The following is a 24,895-nucleotide window of genomic DNA, read 5'->3' as shown; positions in this document are numbered from 1 at the left end:
TAAATAAAAATAAATAAATACTATACCTTTCATATAATATAGTGTATCTCTCAGCATTTTAAACTGAGCAAGGTAAAGAGGGTCACTGAAGGTTTTGTAATAGAGATCTGCACCACAACACGTCTGAAAGACAAAAGAAGCAATTTGCTAGATTCAAAAGGAACTCTTTTCCATTATACAAAAAAGTAAATCTCACGCCACCTCCACAAAGTAAAGAAGCATAATAAACAGGTACAAGAAGTAACCTCACAGTTTTTCCCCTCTACTTTTAACAAAAGTACAGCCATTCAATGAATTTAACAAAATTCAGTCACTGTTTGATTTGAAGAGAATGTCTGTTTCTCCAATGATGGGGCTAAAAACAAAAAGGAAAAAAAAAAGGGGGCACTCAAAGCTCTCACTTTCCTGAGATGGCAAAAAGAGAGGCTGAAGTTGTCTCCACTCAGGCCTACATTTTGAACAGGGCAGTGCTCGATGGGAGGCTGAGAGCAAAGCAGAGTCATTTCTGCACACATTTCAGCACACACCCCTTTCACCACAGCTTTATGCCCTGAGGAAATGAGGCAAACTCCATAAAATGCAGTGGAGGCTGTGACAGAACTGCACCCAGGGGAGGGAAGAAGAAGAAATAAATCCTTGTTCTGAAACAGGACTCACAGACCTAAAGAACCAAATGTGCCACCTCTGAGAGTCCATGAGCTGCAGCACTGACAAACTCATAGAAATGGCACCTAAAAGAGCAGCAGTGATTTCCAAGCCACAAACTGAAAACAACCAATGCATTTCATATATGTGAAAAAAGACAATGTCACTGCAATATGCAAGGAAGACCTTTGTTTCCAGTAAACCAGTTTTGGGCAGCCAATGCTGTAATTTATTAGGACAACAGAGCTAATGTAGGAAAAGAACTATTTCCTCCTATGTTAGTGAAAAATATCACCTCCTTTACCATTTTTACACAATCCAAGGCTAGATTTAAACCATTGAAAGAACTGTTCAGAAAGGAAATTACTATCATTTTGCCAAGAGAAGGCATACCTTACATACGTAAAATACTAATTTTGCAAGTAATAAGGCAAAAAATGAAATATTGAAGTCATTAAAGGATAAAGGTAAAACCATACCTCTGTAACTTCAACTATAACTGCATCTAAGGTCTTCAAAAGAGAATCCTCAACAATCTGCTTTACCTATGGAGGGAAAAAAACCAAACTAAAACAGGATGTTTCTTGTTAGTGACTCTAGATAGGAGCAGAATATAATTTAATAAAATTTTCCTTATGCACAGAAAACACAAGTCACTTCACTATGAAGCCTCAGATGAAATTAAGGCTGCAACAAGAACATTTGAGCCTCTTTGCTGTTCCAGAATAGCTGATGCCAGAAGCAGACAGAGCCTGCAGCTTCTGTCACTTGTGTGAATTCCCAGCAAACCCTTCAGGAAGTCTCACTCTCACAGCAAAACCCAATCTTCTATTTCAGCAACTAGCAGTATGCAGGTTACACCAGAGCAAGTGGTCTGCAAGACTTAAGCAGGAAGCAATTGACACAAATTTAGTTAATTTTCCAAATTCTGCATGGTTATTATGGGAGCTTTCCAGAATGCTATTGAAGCATGACATTAAATGCCAAAAATTACACAAAGTTTGAGAGACAAAGGCTGCTGTTTTACTTGCAATTCTAAAAGCTTGAATTTAAACTGCATCTTTTTCTAGCAAATGTCTAGAACACAGTGTCACTGCAATCTTCACAAGGAGCCATCACGTACCATGTTCAACAGCTGTCGGAGCATTTCCAGTGGGATGTTAAACTCTTTATTGTTAATACCATTGAAGAGAGGAGAAACTGAAAAGCTGGAGCTGACTGTGGAGAAGTAATAATCAGGATCCAGTGCACTCCCATCAGGAAGATAAGAACCTGATCAGAAAAAAAAAAATGGAAATACAAGTTTGAGGAGAGAAAGTATATTAACTTTCTTCAATGGAAACATTTCGCCACTACATAAGAGTTCTTTCTACCACAGTCTTTACCTTGCCAGAGGTGCATTTCAGCTCATCTACTGGTAAACTAAGACAGAAAACTATGCTACAATTGTCACTACAAGTTTATGATCACAACAAAGAATTCATTACAATAAGTTGTGTCCATGTCAGAGATACTTCTGACAAACCTTTCCACACCACTGATGTGCATCTACCTGAAAACATTTGTAAATGCCCTTAGATCAGAAGCAGAAAGATGCAAAGAACAGATTAAGTCAAAACTATCTTTCAAGGTTTTCCCCTGTATTAGATGAAATGAACACATGGCACAGTGTTCATCTTAGAATAGGCACCAATTCACCACAGCAATTTGAAAGCAAAGAGAACCAAATTATTTTTCAGATTCAAGTACTCTATTAAGCAAACAACTTGCTCAGCAAACTGCTCTTGGCTCTGTTTCCTCTTGAGAAATTACATCTCATGCCTTTCTGAAGTGCTCAGCTGGCTGTGCTAGAGTAATGTTCTTGTGATTAACAGGCTTTTAAGCAAGACTATTTATTGACAACAAAAAAAAAGGTCCTCAATTCTTTATTTTTAAGCTGTTAGCCTTGGCTAGAATAAAACCAAGGTCACTACTCACCTTCTTAAGAAGGCAAAACTATCACAAACTATATCAACAGAAGTAATACAAGAACTGACTGCAGCTGAAATATTTGGTAGAAGTTAGTATTGAAAATAAAATCCTGACTGGAATAATCATAATTCTACCAGAGAGACAACTAAAATAATCCAAAAGATTTTACAAAGTTGTCCACCTAAAGATTTAAGATTATTTCTGTTCTATTACAATAGTAACTCTCTAACCCACAACCTTTGGGTTTGTTTATTTTTTTAAATTCAAACCATGAAGACCACAGCATTGAAGAACACATTGGTTCAACACAGTAGACAGAAGATAAACAGGTCTGTTCCTACTTGGCAATTTAAGAATTACTCTGTAATCCCATTATATGGCCAAGAAAGAGATGCCTCTAGAAATAGCAATGTGAAGGAAAAAAAAAAACAATGTGGAAGAAATTAATTTAAGCCAGGCCTTGAGAGAGGAGAATGGCCCAGAAACAAAGAAAGCCCAAACTGTTAAAAACCTGAAAGGGCCAGACAAAAACAGAGACACAAAACAGCTCAGATGCAGAGTTAGTCCTCCACATGATTCATGAAGGAGAGTTTCTTTTTAAGCTCTCCTTTGACTTAGAACTCACAGATGGAGCTCTACCACAGCTCAGGAGTTAAGAGTTTGCATGTTAATTCATGAAACTTTCTCAGGTTTTGGCCTTTTATGATACAGTAACCAATGCACATTAGTGAAAACTCCAGTGTCTTCTTTAGCATTTCTTGCTTCAGAAAATTACTGGGTCTTCCACAATGGCCCATATCACACTCACTCCAAATGGAGCAGTTGTTTTGGATTTATACAATGTGGCACAAGCCTCAAAATTCCAGACCCTAGATCAACAATGTAGTTGTCTACTGAAGCACAATATTAACTCTTGTTCCACAAAGTTACTCAGCCTAATCTCCTGAAATCTTTCTGGCCTAGCTGAATTAAGCTCTTCAGTACTAGGCACTGCCTAGCAGGAAGGGAATCAAGAAACAAGTAAAAAACTACTGAGCCTGGAAATTATTGCAGTTAATAATTACTTCCTATTGTCTTTAAACCACAATTTAAAAAAAAAATCCTAGTCAGCATGTGCCACTGAATTCCTATAAGAATTCTAAAAGGCAGAGGAAGGGGTCAAAAGGTTTTGTGTTTTAAATTTTCTATAAATAGCAACAAAACCCCAAATCACAGACTGTTCCATAAGGTAATCTACCTTCAAAGCAATTAATTGCAGCAGGTCCTCCAGGAGAGCTGGGAGCGGGAAGCCCACGTTCAGGACTAACCTGAAACATTGCATAAAAGCTGTATTTTAGAAAGTATTTAAAACATTTAAAAACCTGTCAAGGAATAGATTGTACATTTTAAAATGAAACACAGATTCAAGCAAAACTAACAGGAACTACATATTGCTGGGTCTATCAGCTCAATTCCAGCCAAAAATGGGAAGTTTAAAAATGCCAGTTCAGGGAAGAGATCAGTGATGACTCCTCTACTGTGTAAAACTATGCCAGTAGCAAACTGTAGTTTCAAACCACCATCTGAATCCAGTCTTCCCCCAAGACAATGAACATCTACAGCTCCTGGTGAAACCATGAAGAGCTCCTGTAAGTGCCAGCTTCTCAATTTTACAGATATACATTACAATGCCTTTTAATGATAATAACACAAGGAATGGGATTTGCCAAATCCTCCATGTAAAGATTTACTAGTACAGCTGCTACTTTAACTGTTACTGCTTGTTTTGTAATTCTAGAAACTACAAAACTATTTTGAAACTCAGCTGTAAAATAACAATAAAGACATTTTTATCTGCTCAAACAATGTGTAAAGAGACTCTCTGCATATCCAGGCTTAAGTCTTAACTCCACTGAGACCAAGAAATCATCTCAGTGCTGACTCCAACATAGACCAAGTCATACAAACCTGGCTGATGCTGCATACACTGCTAGCCTTTCTCTTCAGTGTTCCTTCCTGGCAAACGGTGAGCAGAGAACTGGGAAGAATTGATCTGAAATCATTAAAGGATCGACGGCGAATTCCTTCTAGCTCTTCTGGAACTCTCAGGGAATGTGGGAGAATTTTAGGAAAAAGCTTTGAAAGGAGAGCCTCCTCTGAATTGCTGTAGCGACCAAAGGCTCGAGAAATTCCTATCAGGCAGGGCACCGCATACTTGCATAAATACTCTGGAAAAGAAAAACACATGTAACAACAATTAACAGTAACTTAGAACTTCCTCTTCATGGTTTTGCTACCACTTCACTAAACTGTTTTCACCTGAACTGTTTTACAACAACTGATTTGTACAAGCAGAGGAAAAACTATGAATGCATAACAAATTACTACAATTCTGCTTCCACGTTTTCCAGTCAGCAACAAACAGAAGAGAGAAGTGCTACGGGAAGCTGAAAGACAAAACTCGCTTTTCAGGATTGATCCTGATAACCAGCAAACACACACAAGAGAAGTTCAGAGGACAGGAGTTACAAATACAGTAATAATTTTATCACTACCTTTATCGTGCATTTGTGGTGTCTGGCACATTCCCAACAGGAACTGCATTACTTGTAGGACTGAATCCACGATCTAAAATCATCAAGACAGACATAGAAAAATATCTTTTGGTAAAGAGATATCATTATCTTACACCAGATCATTATAACAAACGAAATTTGTAAACATTAACGTAAGCACCTCTGTGAAGATTTCTTAATGTTGTGTGACTAAAAGATTACATTGCCCTCACTCAGGTTACAGAGTTTCTCCTGTAAAGTCTGCAGTGAGCTGCAAGTACTACACAGTGAAACTGCAGCACTCCCAACCTCAGTATCAAAACTGGAATTTTAAAACTCTGGGCTCATCAACTGACACCCAAAAGTAACTGCAGACCTATGCATATCCTCTAGGTACTTGACTATTAACACAAGCAAATTAAAGCATCAGTGCACACGCTAAAGCAATCAGCCCCTTGCTGACAGGGAGCAGCTGTGCTCTTCTCCAGACATTTGCCAGGATTGCAGCCTTGGAGATCTGGGTAATACAACAGCACAAACTCAACTCCACCTGCTCTCGGAAAGATGCATCCCTGTAAGCCACGTCAGATAACAAGGTCACTAAGCAGAAGCTGAAGTTTTCTGCCACAGGAAGCAAACCTGCAAAGTAATGGAGAGAAAATCAGCCACTTAAACCTTGTTAGAGAGAACCAACATAGAAAGAGCAAACTATAATAAAGCAAAAAGACACAAGTGACTCCCATGTCATAAAGTTCTGAGGCAGACTGTAGACAAAAATAGTATTACATACAAAATTTAGAAGCACTCTAACCATCATAATTTCAGCATAAATGTTAAAAGAAAAATCAGAATTAAAAACCTTCCCAGGCTTTCAACTTATTGGAAATAAACCTTAATTATACAATACTCTGTGAAAGTGTTCTTACATTAAGGGAGCAAAGAATGAAGTGGTTTAAACAGCAACTAAGCATCAAAGCTAAAAGTAGAGCAGCAATTCTCATGTTCCACTCTCCTACTCTAGCTACTACACAATCTTCTCCAGTTCAGTAACAAAATATATTGAATACAGAGCTATTTAGAAAGTGCAATTCATCAAAAGCAGCAAAGCAGGAAAATAGGGATCTAGTCAACTTCCTTTGGCTTCTAAAGAAAATCAATATTAAAAGCTGTCAAGCCAGGAGCTAAGTAAGAACATAGCAGGATTTCTCCCCACCCCTGAACCATGTCCTGAACAACCTTTGCTATTTCTACCTCCTGGCTGGCATTCCATGACAAAGATCAGAAAATCCAAACATCACCTCTGCCTTTCCGTGCATTGCTTTCTTCTATCCACTGCACTTTGGGAAGGCCCTTCAGGAGTCGCAGAAGGTAAGGAACCACGTGATCCTTGTGCTAAAGAAAAAATATTCTATTTAAAAAGGAGAAAAAAAGCTGAACCATATAATCTCAAGATACTTTAGAGTTATGGTAAAATTACATTAGCACACACAGAACTTGCTTCTAATGATTATTCCACAGGCTTCTTGACTATTGCAAAACTGATTTCAAAACAAGCAAATGAAAGTAACCCAATTCAGCGCCTTAAAAACAAGCCTTTCACTCCAGGCAACAGTTCATTCTCTGCAAAAGCTGGAGAAGAAAGTTCCAGAACAGTACCTAACCCCAAACACTTTATTAATTGACTGCAAGCTCCCAAAATAAATTTAAGATAGCTAGAAATTCAAAGCGCCAGCGCCAATTCAGTACATGTGACGCATCCCAGGGCCTTACACAAGCCACTTAACACATCCATGTAACACTTCAGCTTCCTCACCTGCAAATCAAAGCACAGCACAGATGCCTTATAAAAACCCCAACCAAACACAAAAAGAAAAAAGAACAAGGTCAATAATATCCATGCAAGCTGTACCATAGAACATGGGTACTAAACAGGAGGCAATTCAGGCTTGGTGCAAACTTTACCCATATGAAAGATTTTAAAGTGAGGTCTAACAGCATTGGACCTGGGAATCTGTCCATGCTTCCCCTCCTCTACACAGAACAATATCAGGCCCAGCAGTCAAAGGGAAGAGAAGCAGCTTGTGCTGGCCCTGCTGGCAGACACAGAAGGGATGCTTGTGTACAATGCAGCCTGTGTGTCCTGTCTGTCTGTTTATCCTGGCATGAAAGGGCCTATTGCAAACCTGGCTCTCAGGAGTGCATTGGAGCATCCCTGTCAGTCAGGAGCATGTGGGAAGAACATGCAATGACACACCTGCTTTGAGTAAATCCTCCTGAATACTCTTTCCTTTCTCTGCTTAAGCCATGATGACCAGAAAACACAGCAGCAGTTTGGCTGTGGCAGTGCCATGGCTACTGCCTATCACACTTAACAGTATTTCTTTGCTCTCCTGACAGCATCCATCTCTTATCTCTGATCTTTTCATCTGCTTTTATGAAGAGCAAATACCAACTTTTCATTCATTGAACAACTAAACTTGAATTGATCCAAGATCTTTGAAGGTAAATAGGTAGCCTAAGTTGGAAAAATACCTGAAGGTCAGATTCAATTAGGAAGATTCCTAAAGCAATAACAGCATCCCTGCGACGTTCATCCAACTGGAAAATCCCATGGAAATCCACTGGACACATACAGAGCAGCTTTTGTACCTGAAAAACAGCAGAGGGAAAGAACAGTGCAACAAGATTGGAAACCAAATTGAAGCCTGTTTGAAGCACGCAGTGGTCTCTCCACCTTCTGGAATACATTTGGCAACGTTGCCCTCCTTCAGTCATCAATCTCACTGAGAACATCCAACGGCCAGGAAAAAGTGAGGAATGACAGAAACCAGAAAAAGGCAGAAAAATCTCAAGTAGATGTCAAACATTTTTACTACAACATGGGTCAATTTAAAGGTTTTCTTCAACACTTGATCAAAGCGCTGAAGTATGATAAAGCCTTCGTTCCACTACTTCACTTTCAGATGCGCAGGAAATGTGCAGCAGGCACTTTTATTATATTTACTCAATTTTTGTAAATAAAATATAGGTGGATGGAGCTTTGATTACAGCTGCACCACTGCCTCCTACATATACAGTGCTGAACAACTAACTGTTACCAACCTATGACTCCTGCTCAAATCCTTTCAACACAACAGATTAAGTATTCAGACTTAATATTTTCACACTATTCACCTGTTACTTTACTCTATACTTAACAAACACACATCTAAAGAATAATGTGTTTCCTTAATGTTAATAAATACTATCTAGAAAGGCGCTTCATAATAAATAACCATGCTTGACTCATCTATGTTTGAATGCCAAGTCACTTCCTATTTAGATAACTCTCTGAACATCCCACCTCGAAACTTCTAAAGCAAGAAACAACATCCTAGAGGATTAGAAAAATTGACTGGATGCTCAGTGGAATTCAAGGTTCTGGTCCTTAAACTGCTAGATATCCTAATTTCAAGACCCACAGTACAACACAGATAATCCTCTTGCTCACTATAAAATACAGCAGAGGAAATATGAACTTTGGAAGATGACTGCTGGTACATGTGTTCCACATCAGGTTACATTTGCAATAACACCAGTGAGCAACTCTGGCTAGATATGAGCTGTTACTATAATTGAACTGCTGTATTCTGTCAAATTGGAAAAAAAAAAAATCCCTGGACACTTGTGAACCAACAGCAGGGCACAGAAAAATTATTCACCGTTGGCTGCCACACCAGTGAAACAAGAAATAAGAAAAGAAGGCTGCAACAGCTGGCCCGGAACAAGCACTATAGTTTTCATCATCACAGAGTGGTAATTTTCTCAGCTATTTAGTCACGACTGCTGCCTGATACAATTCAGACATGCTGTCACTTGGGGCCCAGACCCAGCACAGCAGGCTGTCCATCCCTAGGACGGGCAGCAGCAGCACCTGCCCGGGGAGCGGGGCAGCCCCTCGGGGGCACTGCCCACACACGGATCCCCGCGGGTCTCCCCTCAGCAGAGCTTGATCTCACCCACATCTCACCCGGCACTGACTGCGTCGCCTGGATTTAACCAGATACGTGGAGGAAAGACAGCCCTAATTAGGTTGAGACTAATTATTCCCACAAGACCGCAGCCTACAGATTTGGGGGACACACAGCAAGATCCAGTTCCTTGCCTCGAGCGAGCGCTGCTGACCCGAATTTTTGGGTCAAGCCGGCCCTCACGAGCATCCCTGAGGCCCAGCTGACCCGAAGGCAGGGACGGACGAGCAGGGCTGACAGAACCCCTCAGAGCCCACAGACAGCCCCGCCCAGGCACGGCAGAGCCCCCGGGGCATCTCCCGGCCCGCGGGCACGCTCGCTGCCCCCAAGCCGCTTCCCACGCGTGACAGTGCCAGAGGGCGGCCGGATACCCCCCGCACGACACGAACAGTGCCCAGAAGGGGCACAAACGGCGCCGGGCGGGCTGCTCGGGAGTCCTGTGCACACAGGGGCCACCCCTCCCGCGGCACGGCCCCCCCCGCCACACGCGGCTTCCACGCGTGACAGCCGCGCAGCCTGCAGACACGCAGCGCCCCACGCGTGACGGCCGCTGCCTACAAACGCCCCTCACCTTCTCCAGAGGCGCCGGGTTCTGCACCGCCAGCGACCGCGCCAGCGACAGAACCGTGTTGAAGTAGAAGCCGCGTGCGGTGGCCGCGCTGCTCCCGCGCCCCGCAGGGCCCGCGGAGGGAGCCGCGGCGGTCCCGGCCGTGGCAGCCGCCGTCCCGGCCGCCGCTGCCGTGGCCGCCGTGGCCGCAGCCGCCGCTGCCGCCGCCACCGCCGCGGCCGCCATGTTGTGCGGGAACGGCGCCGGACAGCTCACCCCGCCCCCGCCCGCGAGACCAGCGCCTCCCGCGAGGGCACGGCGCACCAATCACGCCACAAAGATGGCAGCGCCCGGCACGGCTTCACTTCCGCCCGGTAGCCCGCCCTCCCTGCGCAGCCATCCCTCCACATATTTCCCCCCTCCGCCGCAGTGGTTCCGCCCAGCAGTCGCCTGTCCACCAGCGGTACTGCGGCGCGCTCACCCCGCCCCGCGGGGGGGGGGAAGGCCGTCGGTGGCTGCGCCCAGCGCTTCCGCCCGGCGCTCGGTGCCGTGGGCGGAAGCAGCGGAGCGGCCGCGGCCCGGGGCGGGGGTTCCGTGAGGGGCGAGGACTCCCCGCGGACATTCTCGCGGTCGGCGGTGCCATGTCGGCGCTCCCGAGGAGCTACAACCCGTTCGCGGAGGATGAGGAGGACGATGTGGCGCCGGCGGGTCCCGGCGGGGCGGGCGGCGCGGACCGGCAGCGGTACCTGCAGCAGGAGGTGCTGCGCCGCACCGCCGCCACCGCCGACAGCACCACCCGCTCCCTGTCGCTGCTCTACGAGTCCGAGCGCATCGGCGTGGCCGCCTCCGAGGTGGGTCGGGCCGGGAGCGGCCGCAGGGCCCGAGCGCTGCCCCTGCGCTCCCCCCTCCGCGAGGGGAATCTTGTTCTCCCTGTCCCCCGGACCGATTCCTGAAAAGTCCCTCTTTAGTCGGGGTTTTCAGCCAACCTGTCCCTGTGTTTTCTGGATTTTGAGGGGAAAATCCCGGTTTCAGCCTGTGTGTCTGAGCTGAGGCTCGGACTCAGCCGTGTTTTCAGCTGCTTTCAGCAGTTCTTACTGATTTTTAGCTGACTAAAAAGTTTTTAGCAGTCCTCTTGGTTAGATGAAGGGCCTTCCCCTTTGGTTGTTTGTGATGTGCTTCGGTTCACCCTGATTAATCATTTCCTTCATTCCTCAGGTTGTGCTTCAGCACTTTGTGCTCGGGCTCAGCTCTTGTCCATTGTGTCACCTGCTGTAATGGGATGTTCCTTGGGTGATGAGGTTGCCTAAATTAACCCCAGAGCATCCCCAAGCTGCAGCCAGTCCTTATGCTCAGAGGGTTCTTGGTGGGACTTCTGTGAACTTTCAGACTCGTGATTTGTTTGTGCAGGAAATCACAAGTGAGGAATCAAGAATTCAGGCTTGATACAGTGCCTGTGGTTAAACTTCAAGTCTGTGTTTTTGTGCTGTATTGAGAGGGGAAAAAAAAAGAATATTCAACTAAAATTTCCCAGACTTTAGCAAAAATATGAACACAAGTTCTTTGTTTTGCACTGCTGGTAGCTGCAGGCAACTTTCCTGCCAGCATTAATCTTTGGATTACTTTGGAATAGTGCTTGTGCTGCTGAAGTAGAAAATAATGTACTTCTATATATAAAAATTCCTAAATCCTACACTGTTCAAATTAACTAAAATATTCCTGAAGTCTGAATAAATTCTGTTTGTGTTTATTTCCTTTGGTTATTTTATTTCTAAATTATCAGAAACATCCCAGTAAGGTGAAAGTAGAATTCCTTCCCAATTAAGGTGCCATTCATAATTAGAAATTGTCCTGCTTGCTCATTGCCCTGCCATAAACCTCTGCATTTCCACCACATCAACCATAGATGAAAATGTCAGCTTGACAAAAGACTAGTACAGAAAACTCCTGGATTCTTTGTGGTAGGTGCCAGGAACCCAGTGTGTCACAGGGATGAGGATTTTACACCTCCTTAATGCAGTGCCTGACAAGCAACTGTTGACTGAAATGCCCTGGAGGAAGGGGAGCGAGGGAAAAGCTGTTTGCCCTCAGAAATAAACTGTACAGATGAAGGAATGCTGTTATTTTTCTTTAGAGCGTCACCTTCAGTTTTACTTGCTTGGTGTCTCAGTTCATCCTGGCTGTGTGATCTGTTTCTCTGTCAGTGTCAAGTGTCAGATCTGTTCTCTCTGTCGGTGCCCCTCAGGAGCTCGTCCGGCAGGGAGAGGCTCTGAAGCGCACGGAGCAGATGGTGGATAAAATGGACCAGGACTTGAAAACGAGTCAAAAGCACATCAACAGCATCAAGAGTGTTTGGGGGGGCTTGGTGAACTACTTCAAAGCCAAACCACCAGAGAGCAAGCCAGAGCAGAATGGAGTCCCTGAATATTATGCTAACAGCAAGTAAGTGACATAAACTTTTTATTTGGGACTCGTCTCCCACTGCATCTCTGAAATGTCACCAAAAAAATCAGGAAATAAAACATCTGGTGGTTCTTTCAAACTCCTGTAAACTCCTGAAAAATCTCCTGGAGATTTTTCATGCTTTGAATTCTAGGGAATTGTTTCCATTGTTTCCTGAGGTGGTCTAGCTGCCTTTTTTCTTTAATGCCAAGGTCAATAGTAATGCTTTCTTTTTTCTTTCTTTCTTTCTTTCTTTTTTTTTTTTTTTTTTTTGCTAGGTTAAAAGAAGCAATGATGTCTAGTAAAGAACAAGAGTCAAAATACCAGGAAAGCCATCCAAATTTAAGGAAGCTAGATAATTCAGGTTCGTTAACTTTATTTTACACTGATTGCCTCTCATCTCTGTGGGACAAACTTGCAGAGTGATGAAGGCAGAGACTCTTCAGCCTGCCCAGATGCTGACTTAGCTTGCTGCCTACCATCTGGAGATTGTATCCCAGCCTTCATGCTTTGAATTCTAGGGAATTGTTTCCATTAAAATCTTTATCTCCATAGTGAAGATGTGTTGCTTGCTAGAGACTAAAAGCACCCAGTGCTTATATTTGCAGAGAATGCTCACAGTGAGCAGACAGGGTTTCCCTAAGTTTGCCAAAATGTTGCACGCTCAGAGGTTCTCCTTTTAACCATTGTTTGTCATAGTTTTCAGATACATTGTCCTTGTTGTTTCAGACATGGAATCTAACCCTTCCTACAAAAGCTATTTCTTGATTCTCAGAGGGTGGTGTATGGAGTTTGGCCTCATTCATCCTCCTCTCAATCTGTTAACTTCTGTGAGGGCTTTTCCCTACTAAATAACTGTTTGTTTATCAAGCGAGCCTGGGTTATTTCACAGATGAAGAGTGGGAAAGCAGCAGGATGTCGATGATGATGATGATGGTGTGTGAGTAAAGGAGTGAAGGCTTTGCGGGCTCGGGTCGCAGCCCGCTCCATGCAGTGCCGAGCTCTGTCCAGCAGAGGGCAGAGCGGCTCCGGCCGCTTCGCCTGCGGCTCCCGGTGACTGTCCCAGCCCTTGGTCCCGCCCGGGTGGGCGCTGGGGCTCGCTTTGCTTTTCTCTCCTAGCTCCCTGCCAGAACTACAAGTGGCAGCCCAAAAGAGATAAATGTAGCTGAATTGTTCATCTTGGGAGCTGGCCGGTAGACAATGGTCTCAGACTATTCCTGGTACTCTGGTTATGTGATTACCTGGCAGCTGTGTGCAAACTATTTTTTAACGGCCTTACTAAAACCTCAAAACCTCTTCTCATATGCTTTTATATCATAATGTAATATTCTATACTCTATACTTTTAACAGACAATGACTTCAACAAAGCAGATTTAGATTCTTCAGTGCAAAGGGATGCCTACCCAAAGAACCAGCAACTGCGAGCTTACCACCAGAAAATTGATACCAACTTAGGTGAGTGAGGAAACTGAAGCTGTTTGGTGTCATACAACTGGGAATTTTTGATTCCTAAGCCAGATTGCACTGGTCTCATCTCTGCATGAAGTTTAAAGAAAAACAGTTGAGGTAGTGAGCATACTGTGTATGCTGAGCAGAGAATATATGTACCAAATTTTCTATGAGATACCCTGTAATGTGGTTTTTACCTTTTTTTTTTAATGTATGTCATGTGATAAAGATACAGTCTGATGTTAAGCATTTGCTTAACACCAAATGTAATATGTGAAAAAGGAGGAAGTGACCATTTCTGGCAGTAACAGTACAACTGTGAACATACCAGTGCTTCCTCTATTTCAGAGGAACACTCACACTTGAGGAATTGTATCTAATGTTTTCTAACCCAGTCTTGAAGAAGAAGGAATCCTGATAGTGTCCATGTAGATAATCTGTGTTACAGTACTTTGATTCCTTGTGGTCCCTCTCTACCCTGACAGATGAGATGTCTTCTGGGCTGAGTCGCCTGAAAAGCCTTGCTCTTGGCCTGCAGACTGAAATAGAAGAGCAGGATGATATGTTGGATCGGCTCACAAAGAAAGTAGAGACACTGGATGTCAACATTAAAAACACTGATAGGAAAGTCCGACAGCTTTAAAGGATTTTTAGAATTTCTTTTGTCCAGTGTTGGTTTGTCCTGAATGCCTCATCTCAACCAATGTCTTAAAAAAGCATCTTGGGCGGTATCTGTTTCTCCTTTTTTTCTGCTCTGTTACTGGTTCTGTTGTCATTAAAATTACATGGCCTTAAGTCAGCACAATACTTTACATTTCCTCTTAGTCTGCATGGGAAAAGTGCATGTGGAGTGGAATCCCTCAGCACTGGGTCAGGATGGCCCCCTCAGCTGTGTAACTGCGTTGTGTGCGTGGAGGGATTCGCACTCCACAGAGCTGCAGTGACCTTGGCCTGGGAGCTGTGATGAGAAAAGGAACTGCATTTTTGCCTCTGTTTTGGGGAGGGGGCAGGGGGATCAGAATGTGCTGCTTTGTTGAGAAGAAATGTTGCTAATTCTGTTTACCTACAGATATGTTAAATTCAGAAAAAAATCTGATTTCCAGCTGTAAAAATATTTTGAAGTGACTGTTCTGGCATTTCTGGGGCTTAAGGAATGACCTGTTCTGTGGAAGTTGTAAAATATCAAGGGTGTCATGCAGTAATGGTAATATCCTGTGTGTGTTACCTTTCCTAAGATGACTTTGCCCAAATGGTGCATCCACAGATTGTGGTTTTTATGTTTGGGTAACTAAATACTTTTGCCTTTACAGTCTTGTCAGTGAAAATCTCTAAGGGTATATTCTGGTCTGCAAGAAATGTTCATTGACAGTGGCCCAAAATGTTTGGGTAACAAAATCGGGACTTAAATGTGTGTGCTCTCAAAGATTCTTTTGCAGAAGTGGCCAGTATCTGTTTTTAATTTTCTGCTCTTTCTTACCTTATTCATTTAGGTGGTTATTTTAGAAATGGAGAGTTGATCTGATAGCACAAACAGATTGTAGAAGACTGTTCTTTAGCATTTATTTCAGATGTGATTACAGATGAAGCAGATGCTGTGCTTTGCTGAGTAATGTGACTGTTAAGAAACTCCACTATGGTTCACACGCATCTGTGTTGGCTCAGCAGGTATGAGTAATTCCTGCAAATGAAGAAAAACCCAAAACCATTTCTGAGTCTTCCAGATAGAATTTGAGCTTTCACTTTGTTTTGTTCTTTTGTAAGGGTCACTGTAGAACAAAATCACAATTCTGCTCCAGCCTGAAGACATGACGGTGAGAGCTTGCTGTCTGTCTTGAAAACAAGCAAGGTGCTCCTGTTTGGAGAGGCCAAGGGACCTGTGTCAGTATTGGAACATCACAGGTGACAGTGTGTGGCTAGGAAGAGATTGTTACTTCTTTTGAGCTAGTGCCACATTGCCTTATGAATTAAAGAGACTTTGGTGTTGAGGGCTGTCCAGCTTGTCCCTTTCACAGGTGTCACATTCACCACTCATTCCTTTTTCAAGGGATGTGTTTCCTTGAGCTCACTTGCCACAAGGTGCATCCAGTTGTTAAGGAGATAAGAGAAACTGAGCCTTTCTTGTTTTACTGTGTCTCTAGAAAGTTCACTTGTAGAAAAATAAATCACTAAAAAAGCTACACTTATTGGACATAGTGTTATGGGAAAAAAATACTATTTCTGGCACACAGGCAGGGTTGAGGGTGAACTAGATTTAAGGTGAGCCTCTGTTCCCTTTGTTACTGATGGCATTGATTTCAGTCCCCCCCCCACAAAACATCTCTTTTGGAGGGTCATAAAACTTCAAGAGCAATTGAGTATCTTTAATTGCTTTTTAATTTTTCAGTTTGTATCATTTATGCACATAAATAATTATAAATAGCCTATTAATATTAATATATCATTTTGCTATTTGGGTTTATACCATGATTAATTATCTTACTCTGTTAGAATATTTATTAATTATATAATTTGATGTCTCAAGACAGTTGATGCATTTATTTTGTAAATTATATAGTTGTTAGTGTTCATATGTTAAGTACCTCAGCGAAGGAAGATCAAAATTTTGATTATACCTGGTTTAGTTTCTTATTTGTTTAATTAACACTCCTTTTAGGGTGAAATCTGCCTTCACCTGTAAGCAGCTGTGTCACAACTCTGTGTTTGCTCTGATAACGAGGGTGGACACTCAGTGAGACTTTCTTGACTAAGCTATGGCACATGGAGGAAAAATGTCACTGGAGCATCTGGTTGTGTTATGTGTAGTAACAAATTTGAAGCTTGAATCCAAGCAAAAATCTTTGATTTAAGGGTGAACTGTGCTGCCTTTCTGATGTAAGCTATTCCATTTTTAGTCTAAATTACTTCACAGAATTAACTCAAGTTTTTGAGCAAATGTTTAGTTGTATTGGCCTTATGAAGTAATCCAGGCATCCTGGATATCTTTGATGCCTTTAAAAACACAGGCAGGGAAGGGAAATAAAAAATAAATCCCTGTTTGTGCTTTGAGAATGCCCTGATCCAAGCAGAGTAGAAACCCAGGATCTCAGCCATGTGGAATCTATACAGGGGTCTAACTCCTCCTAACAATCCCATCCACTGCCTCAGTAATGTATGCCTGCCTTTGCATAGGTTTTCTTGCTCTATTGATTATTTTTGTTTGGTTTTAATGGCCTTGTTTTAAAGGATCATTTCCCACACTGGGTTTCTTTTGCAGGGGGAAAGAGATGGTGCATGGATATAAAAGACTTTCTGCTACAAACTGAATTGCTTGTCTCTGCTTTCATATTGATTTTTGCTGATAACAAACTTTAGTCCAACTGACATGAGGAGACACCACTATTTTATAATAGTGATGATGTTTTTTATCTCTTGGAATAATTTTTCATCCTACAGGAAAAGGAAATTTAAAGGAAAATAACCACATGATTTTTGCTTTTCCAGGAAATGCCATTTTGCATGTATAGTGAAGGATTTACTTCAGTAGCTTTTCTTACTGTTTCCTCAGATGGACTTTTATTTCTTCTTGGATACTGTTGAAAAACTTAAACTGTGTAGAGTCCAGGACTTTCAGAAGAAGTTTTATTTGCACTCACGTGCTAATTTTGATAAAATAAATTCTTTTGCCTGCATATTCATGTTGGCATATAAGCTGGTGTTCTTGCAGCAAAATAGCTCTGGTTAATTTTATTGGCTTGGGTAAAAGTTTAATAAGGTCAGAAGAAGATGGCAAAAAAGACCCCAAAAAACATTTTTAGTATTCTTTATAAAAAGCAAATTTCCCATTTCTCAAAAAGTTTGCTAATTAATTTTGAAGAGATCTTAAACACTGAGAAGTAGCATGTGCCCTTCATAACTCGGATACAAAATTCTAAAAGCAGCAAGGAAAAAGAATGGGAATAACCAGTATCTGATGACTAGACTCCTATGTGTATTTGATTTCTAAATTTCCTGAGCATTGAATTAAATCTTGTAACAAATGATATGTAGCTGAATTTTAGACTGTACTACACAGATTTTTTTTGCTGTGCTGAGCTGTGTGGCCCCTACTGAAATCATTGTGGCATGATGATGTCAGGGGTTCTTCTAATGTGTGAAATTCACCTGAAATATTTTGCTGCCTAGTAGTTCTTGTGATGTCATTTGTTAAATGGTGAAATAGAAAATACTTTCCAACCAGTCTGCCTTCTGAACAAACATTTTTGTAGGCATTTTTATAAGCATAACATCATATGGAGGATATGTGTTAATTTTTACTTTGAAATACATAGGACTTAATTTTCAAGCCACAGGTAGTGATTATTTGTGTCTATGGCTTTTTAAAATAGAACTTTAATTCTGTGCCACCCAGGTATAACACTTTTTGTACAAGTCATATTGCATTATCTTTTATTTAAATGCTAAACTGGACTGTAGTTCATCAGTTGGAGATATTGAATGGAATGAGTGTTGAATGGTAAGACAGTCAATAAAGGTGCTTATTGTTCATGAAGAGTTGTTGCATTTATTTCCCATTCATTGATGCTCTTTCCCTTTAATACCTGTTAAAACACAGGACTTACTCTGTTAAGTTTGTACCAGCATGGACATAATTTTGCAGCTGGTGGGTTTTCTGAGAATATAAGAGGGTATGACATTCCTATGTTATTCTTGAGTAGATTTTCTTAGATCCTGAGAAAGGAATGTAGCAGCATTTATTTTTACAAAAGAATTTATTTGTGATGATAAAATAATTCCAGATGTTGCTTAAAAAGTAACCTTGCCATAGTATTTGGTATTATCAGGAACATCAATAACTGGATGTATGCATGAACATAGGAAAGGTGAAACCAGGAGTAAGGCAAAAAAAGATACAAACATTTTTGAAAACTTTCTTGTGGTCTTTGTGTGGTCCCAAATTTGATGATGGTAGAACACTTGTGAATGTCTTGACCTTCAAGTAGGTTCTTTCTTGTATGTGAAGGGAGGAACTTGGCTTCTGAATTTTTTTGCAGTAGAGTTTAATTTTGTTTGATACTGTAATGCAGAGATTCAGAAGTGCTATTTATTACAAAAGCTCTGAAAAAGGGAACGTTTATAGAGAGACTGACAAATTTTTTTAAAAATTCAGGTAACTTTGGTTTGCTGCCTTTCTGCTGAGAATTCTTCAACAAATGGGAATTGAGAGTGCTTCCATCTCTGCACTTAACTGTTGCATATAGAGAAATCAAAATATTTCAAAGAGCACAGTAGGGTATGACAGAGAATGGAGCAATGCAGTGGATTCTGGATCTCTGCTAGGAATATTAATAGTTTGCTTGCTCTGCTGGCATGAGAATCAGAGTTTTAAGGATATTTCTCACATAGCTGTTTGTTTATGGCTGGTCAGGCATTTCAAACCTTTGTGTTCTCTCAAGGACTTCCTTGCTTACAGTGCAGTCCCTGCCCTCCTGGGGAGTGAGTGAGGAAGGGGAGGTAAAGGATGCTCATCCAAGTACGTAACACCAGGCAGGGCAGGGGCTGTTGGAATGAAGGACCCCATAGTTCTGCCCACCACTCTCCCTGCTTCTGAAAGGTTTGGCTTTAAGAGGGAATTCTACAATTTTTGTTTCCTTTTGGTTGGTTGGTTGGTTTGTTTGCTTCCAAATAAGTTTATTACAATTTCCCAAACTGGGAAAATATGAAGTACAACACCACTGGGGCTAGAACTGAAGGACTGGTAGGTTTTAGTTGAAAGCAAGCTGGGAGGTGCCCCAGAATAAACAGGCTGCCAAATCAGGAAGATCCCTGAATGCCAGGCATGGTTTGCTAAGTACTGTGACTGTGCAGCCCTGCCTCCACTATAAAAAGTCTAGATGGACTGTGACTTTGCTGTTGGCAAGGCAGAACCTTCTAGAAAATGGACTTCCAGCTCTAGCTGCGCCTATTTTGTGGAAAACAGTGGCCCTCCTTGGCATGTCTGTGCAAGAGGACTCCTTTTTCCGCCACATTAACTGTAAATCTGCTCTCTCTGTTAATGACAGCAGTCACTGGCCAGCACTGAGCTCTGCCCCAGGCCAGCACTCTGAGGAGCTGCTGAATTTCTGTCACTTGAACAAACCTTTGGCCAGCCCTGGGGTGTCCCACAGCCTGCCAGGGTCAGTGAGGGCAGCTGAGTATGAGTGTGCCACCAGGGCCATGCACATGTGCCACCCTCCATGTGGGCATTAACCCTCCAGTGTAGAAAGATGAGAGTTAGGAAAAGGTATGTCAGGTACTGACAGCCCTAGAGTGGGAGCCACTGCCCAAAAGAGTTATAATTTCAGATCTAACATGTTAGGGCAGTTGGGAAGAATTACAGTTTGACTTCCTTTGATTTTACTTCACAACATTTCTTACATTATGTATTTTGTAAACTGGGTTTCTTCAATCTTGACTTCTAATCTCTCCCTACATTTAGGTAAGTTATTAAATCAGTTGTCACTGAGCATTTCCAATGTCTTTCCCAATTTCTTCCTTGCTCCTTCATCCTTTAAATTCACCCAGTCTCCACCCATGGGAAGGATATAGCTTAAGGAGGACTTTTCCCTCAGTGTGCCCTCATTGGTGTATTGATTTTGCCAGTTCTAATTAAGTTTAAATTATGTTGGTAGTAAAATCTGACCTGCTTGCTTTACAGCTTGAGCCCCAAATTTCTCTTAGAATTTCTGTGCTGTCTATTTGCATGTCGTGTTTGTTGACTGGGTGCCTTTGAAGAAAAATTCCTGCAGGAATTGCCTTGTGTGAAGCAACTGCAAAGGGTGGTGATGCAGTCTGCTCTTGGCTCCCAGGAAGATCCATGGTAATGTCAATGCTGGGTTACTGCATACCAGTGCTCCCAACCTTAGGTCTTCAGTCTTAACTTGATAGCTCTATTTCCACCATTTCCTTGTGCCTGGATTGGCCAACCTGTTTACATCTTGGCCCACTGATCCTCTTGGATGACAATGACAGTATGTTCCTTCCCTCTTTGAGTGAAGACTGGGCAGAGAGGCAGCCAAAAAATCCAGCAGTTTGATATATATATGTCATGTAATAAAGCAAAGGTTGAAACCAAATTGCATCGACCTGCCCATAGAGAAAGCTTTGTGAGGAATGACGTCAGCTTGTATTTTTTCTCCTGGAATAATCCAAGTAGGATGGCCAGGACTGAATGCCCAAGGACTTACTACTTACAATTTGACTTTTAGGGAAAGCCAAGAACTCTTAAAAGGCAGGATTTTGATGGAGATTCAGACAACTCCAGATTATTTTCCACCCTGAAAATATATAGGCTGCTAACAGCACTGCAGAGAAGACCTGAGAGTCATTTTATCTGCTTCATTGTACATTGTTGTTATAGGTTGTTGACATTTCTGGCATTTATTTTTGTTCCCAAAGCTCCATACAGTCATGCAGCATGGATAGGAGCTAGCAGGGTTTGTGGGCACCTTTGGGATCCTCCCTGCACATGCCCAGAATGCAAGGCAGGCACAGTCAGTGACAATGCAGAGCCCACTTTGCTGCAGCCAAACTGCCACTGCCACCTCCCACCTCTTCTCCACATGTTCCCTGTGCAGGTGTGACTGGGACAGGCAGAAAATATTCATCAGTACATACTGTACCACCATATGGTGTTTTTTCCCAAATTTCATTGTTGCAATAATTCAGTGATGGGTTAATATTTCTTAAATGACCTAAAACTGAATTGAAACATTAAGCAAAGTGCGGGTGAGAAAACAAGCTTGTGAGGGGCCTCTTATGAAGGCACCAACCTTATTGAGACACAGAACAACTCTGGCATGCCCTGAACTCCTGAACTGGCATTTTTGGAACTGCAAATGTAGCCTTCTGCTCAAAAATTAAAAATGGCCTTCTAGATACAGAAGTGCTTGAGCAACTCTGATTTGTCCCACTTCTAATTAGGTGTCAGTCTTCCCAGTTAAACCAAAATACTCCTGGCAATCTTTGTGCTGAATGACAGCAGAAAATCTTGAACAAAGATCCCTCTGATTCTTATGCACATGCCTCCTCTTAATGCTCACTTGGATTAATTTGAAGAATATCCTCCCATACCAGTACTATTTCAGAAGTCCATATAAGTTGTGGTCCTGCTTATCTACCTGATCTTTTGTCAGTGACTTTGAAAGTTATTTTCCTTAAGCTATATCCCTCGGCAATTTTCCATGCCATCCAAGCAATACATTCATTACTGAAACTTGTGTGATTTAATAATTTCCTGGCACAATAATTCCAAAACGTGTGGGAGGAAAAATGGAGAAAGATTTTTCCATCTCCAGGTATTTATTTTATTGCATGAATCCTTGCTCTTGACCCTTTTGAATGGCTTTCTGTTGAGCTGGATTTCAGCTGCTGGTTGAGCACTTGTCTGAGAAAGACTTTCATCCTTGCAGCCAAAGGTGGAGGGAATTCAGAGGAATTCCATGTACCCGACTGCTGTAGCATTTCCAGCTCTGGATTCCTGGAGCTGTTTTCTTTTCCAATCTCCATAAGCTAAACAAACATCTTTTTTTTTCAATCACCTGCTTTACTAATCACTGTTTGAAATGCAATATTGAGGCCTTACTCTCCACTCAAACCAGCTGTGCTGGGTTTACAGTGGCAGTCTGCCAGGAGCCCGAGGGCTTCACCTGTGCCCAAGTGAGCAAGGGTGAAGAGCACAACCAAAGCAGCTCTTCTGTGGGACACAGCCTCACATTGCTGGTTTCCATGTGTTACTGGACACCAGCAGCTACTGGCAATCACAGAGCAGTGGGGTCTGGGTGCATTAAACAGCAAGACACTGGAGCCTTAAATTAGGAATGTACTTATTTAGGAAATAGGTGTGTATTTATGTTGAGCACCACATTAAAACCATTAAGTTTCCTTTTATCTTTGCAGTTGGGCACATGAAGATGCACTGCTGAGTCAGCCTGGCTGTGTTAATGACCCCAGTAGATCTCCAGGGAATGTCTCTGCTTCCCCACGTGTCTCAAGTGTCAGGGTTATGAAGCTGATTCCTGTGAGAACAATTTTCGTTTGTGATTTGAGGGGATCATTAATTCCATCATACTCTTCCCTGGAGTAGTGATAAATAAAGGCATTAGATAACATTTCAAGATACATTTGTTAAGCCTCTAGCACCTTTTTTTTGTACCTGCTCAAAAGTATAGAATGAGAAATCAAGAGAAGGAAGAGAACTTCCGATGAGTCTCGGACGCTCTGTTGCCCCGTTGCTCAATCAGCTGTAGGCCATGCAGTACAACATAACGTAGTTTTATTTTAACTCTCATCAACTGCTCTGCTGTTTTAGTACCTCTATAGTACGGAATGACTGGAAGATTGCCAAGTTAGGGGAAGTCTGTGTGTGAACAGCCGGGAGGGATAATACATAAATCTGCTGGAAAGAGGCAATTAAAGGCAGCATTGAGATAGAATGAAAAATAGACAATATTGAGCCTCATCAGAAATAGCAACATAAACAGCAGCTACTGTACTGTGAAGTGAACTTTGCTGTAAATAACTGCATTTTACAGAAAACAGATGGATTATGAAGTCTGTGAGCAGACTTACAGAAAGAAGTTTGCTCTTCAGGAACACACCCACATTGATGTTTGGCATGTCCTCCTGGCCCAAGGGGACAAAAGGTGGCTTCTTCCTGCTGTTGTATCTACAGAATCCAGAGGGGAGCTGCAAAGTTGGATTACTTGCAAGCCAAGTAGAGCTGAAAATAATTCTGCGTGTCATATGTAACTATGAATGGAGATGACAGAGGAAGTGATATCTGAGATCAGCAGTGTAATAGATGCTGCCTTGTTGTTTTGTAACCCAGCAGCTGAGGAGGTAACACGCAAGTGAAAAGGTCTAACACACAGGTCTCTGGTTAGGCAGGACTTCAGAAAGCCCTGCCTAACCAGACCTTGCCCACAGCTGACCATGACCTTGGCATCATCAGCACATCCAACCACATCATTTTTTGACATGAGTGGGTGGACTGGGAAAGGACAGACCATTCCAAAATGTTTATGTCACAAATGAGAGTGGATTCAGGCTGTGTTTTAATCCTATGGCCTAGATTTGACCACCCTTGTTCTAGAATTGATCAAAAAACTCAAGAGTTCCCTGTATTCTACTATTTATTCTGCTATTTTGCTGCCTTTGTGAAGGAGTAAGACCAGTCACAGCCCAGACATAGCAAATCAAGCTCCTGTTTGCAGACACAGACTTGGCAATATGCATTAACTGAACATAGTTCTTGCATCAGGCAACATATCATGGGCTGTCTCAGCCACATACTGAGCTAGAAGAGAAATATGCACATATTTAAAGATCTTTGGGGCCCATGAAAGTGCTTATTTCTTAACACTAAACATGTTTCTTTCAATTCTTCAGTTTGCCTCTTCCAGCCTGACCAAAGAAACAAAAGAAGAGCTGCTTATTATTAACATGTTTCAGTCTTCATTATATGGGTAGAAACACACAAAGATTGCTCACTTTTGCTGTGCTGTAGCTCCAGCCTTACTCCATCCAGAATTTTAAGCACTGGACTCTGGTTGAGTTGGAGGAAATGATTTGTGGAGAGCTAAGATGAAAGAGGGAAAATTCTGGCACAGGGGGTAGAAATCCCTTTGCTTCCTGGATGCAGTATGGCTTGGTATAGAAAGAAGGAGGCAACTAAAAGCTGCTCCATAACAACTGTCATATATTCTTTTTGAAATTAGTACTTAATTAGATCACATTTTTTCCATTATAAGGACCAAAAATCTGCAAAGAAACATGACAACAAAATGCTAAATAAATGATTTAGGTAGAACTTTGTATGCTTCCCCTTTCATTTTTTCTGTTAGCTTAAGATACACTACATATCTGGAACAGCACAGTTTGCCAAAAATATGATGTAATTTTTTATGTTTCAGGGCATCCCTCAGGCCTTTAGAAAAGTAGAAAGTACCAAATACTCTTTAAATTCAGGAAGATCTTTCTAAAAAGATTAATTATACTCTAAAAAGACAGCATTGTAAATTCCCTCTGGTGCTTGTTAAGGCCTCTGCTCAGGTTTCCTCCCTCTTTTCAACATCCCTCACACAAGTAGCATCAGTTACACTGAAAGCTCTGGCATAAAGGGGCACGGCTGTCTTCATCTTGTGTCATCTAAATTCATTCTAGTGACAGGGTTGCAAAGTGCTTAGGTATTGCTTCTGCCTTTTAGGCACTGAGCACTAGTAGGATTTTTTTTTTTTTAAGGTAGACATTTCATTATGAGGACTTCCAGCCTGTAAGCCTGTGC

General features: G+C 42.1%; 2 protein-coding genes across 2 annotated transcripts in view; one reads left to right on the top strand and one right to left on the bottom strand.

The window, feature by feature from the left end:
- Positions 1–9,953, bottom strand: part of PI4KA (phosphatidylinositol 4-kinase alpha) — a gene marked incomplete at its 5' end in the record, with an annotated part of 54,003 nt that extends 44,050 nt beyond the window's left edge. Inside the window, 10 exons of the mRNA XM_084217541.1 lie at positions 27–123; positions 1,125–1,190; positions 1,769–1,917; positions 3,854–3,923; positions 4,564–4,823; positions 5,151–5,223; positions 5,701–5,789; positions 6,449–6,542; positions 7,683–7,799; positions 9,732–9,953. Of these exons, the coding sequence (XP_084073667.1) occupies positions 27–123; positions 1,125–1,190; positions 1,769–1,917; positions 3,854–3,923; positions 4,564–4,823; positions 5,151–5,223; positions 5,701–5,789; positions 6,449–6,542; positions 7,683–7,799; positions 9,732–9,953 (1,237 nt within the window). The remainder of the gene's footprint in view (positions 1–26; positions 124–1,124; positions 1,191–1,768; positions 1,918–3,853; positions 3,924–4,563; positions 4,824–5,150; positions 5,224–5,700; positions 5,790–6,448; positions 6,543–7,682; positions 7,800–9,731) is intronic.
- Positions 9,954–10,266: 313 nt separating this feature from the next.
- SNAP29 (synaptosome associated protein 29) lies at positions 10,267–14,401 on the top strand. The gene is made up of 5 exons (XM_084217214.1): positions 10,267–10,558; positions 11,950–12,146; positions 12,425–12,510; positions 13,498–13,602; positions 14,082–14,401. Exons 1-5 carry the CDS (start codon positions 10,349–10,351, stop codon positions 14,237–14,239), a joined length of 756 nt encoding a protein of 251 aa, XP_084073340.1. The 5' UTR covers positions 10,267–10,348; the 3' UTR covers positions 14,240–14,401.
- Positions 14,402–24,895: the final 10,494 nt, after the last annotated feature.

Source organism: Fringilla coelebs, assembly GCF_963513975.1.
Source record: "Fringilla coelebs genome assembly, chromosome: 17".
Classification (NCBI taxonomy): domain Eukaryota; kingdom Metazoa; phylum Chordata; class Aves; order Passeriformes; family Fringillidae; genus Fringilla; species Fringilla coelebs.
This window is presented reverse-complemented; position numbering and strand designations above follow the sequence as displayed.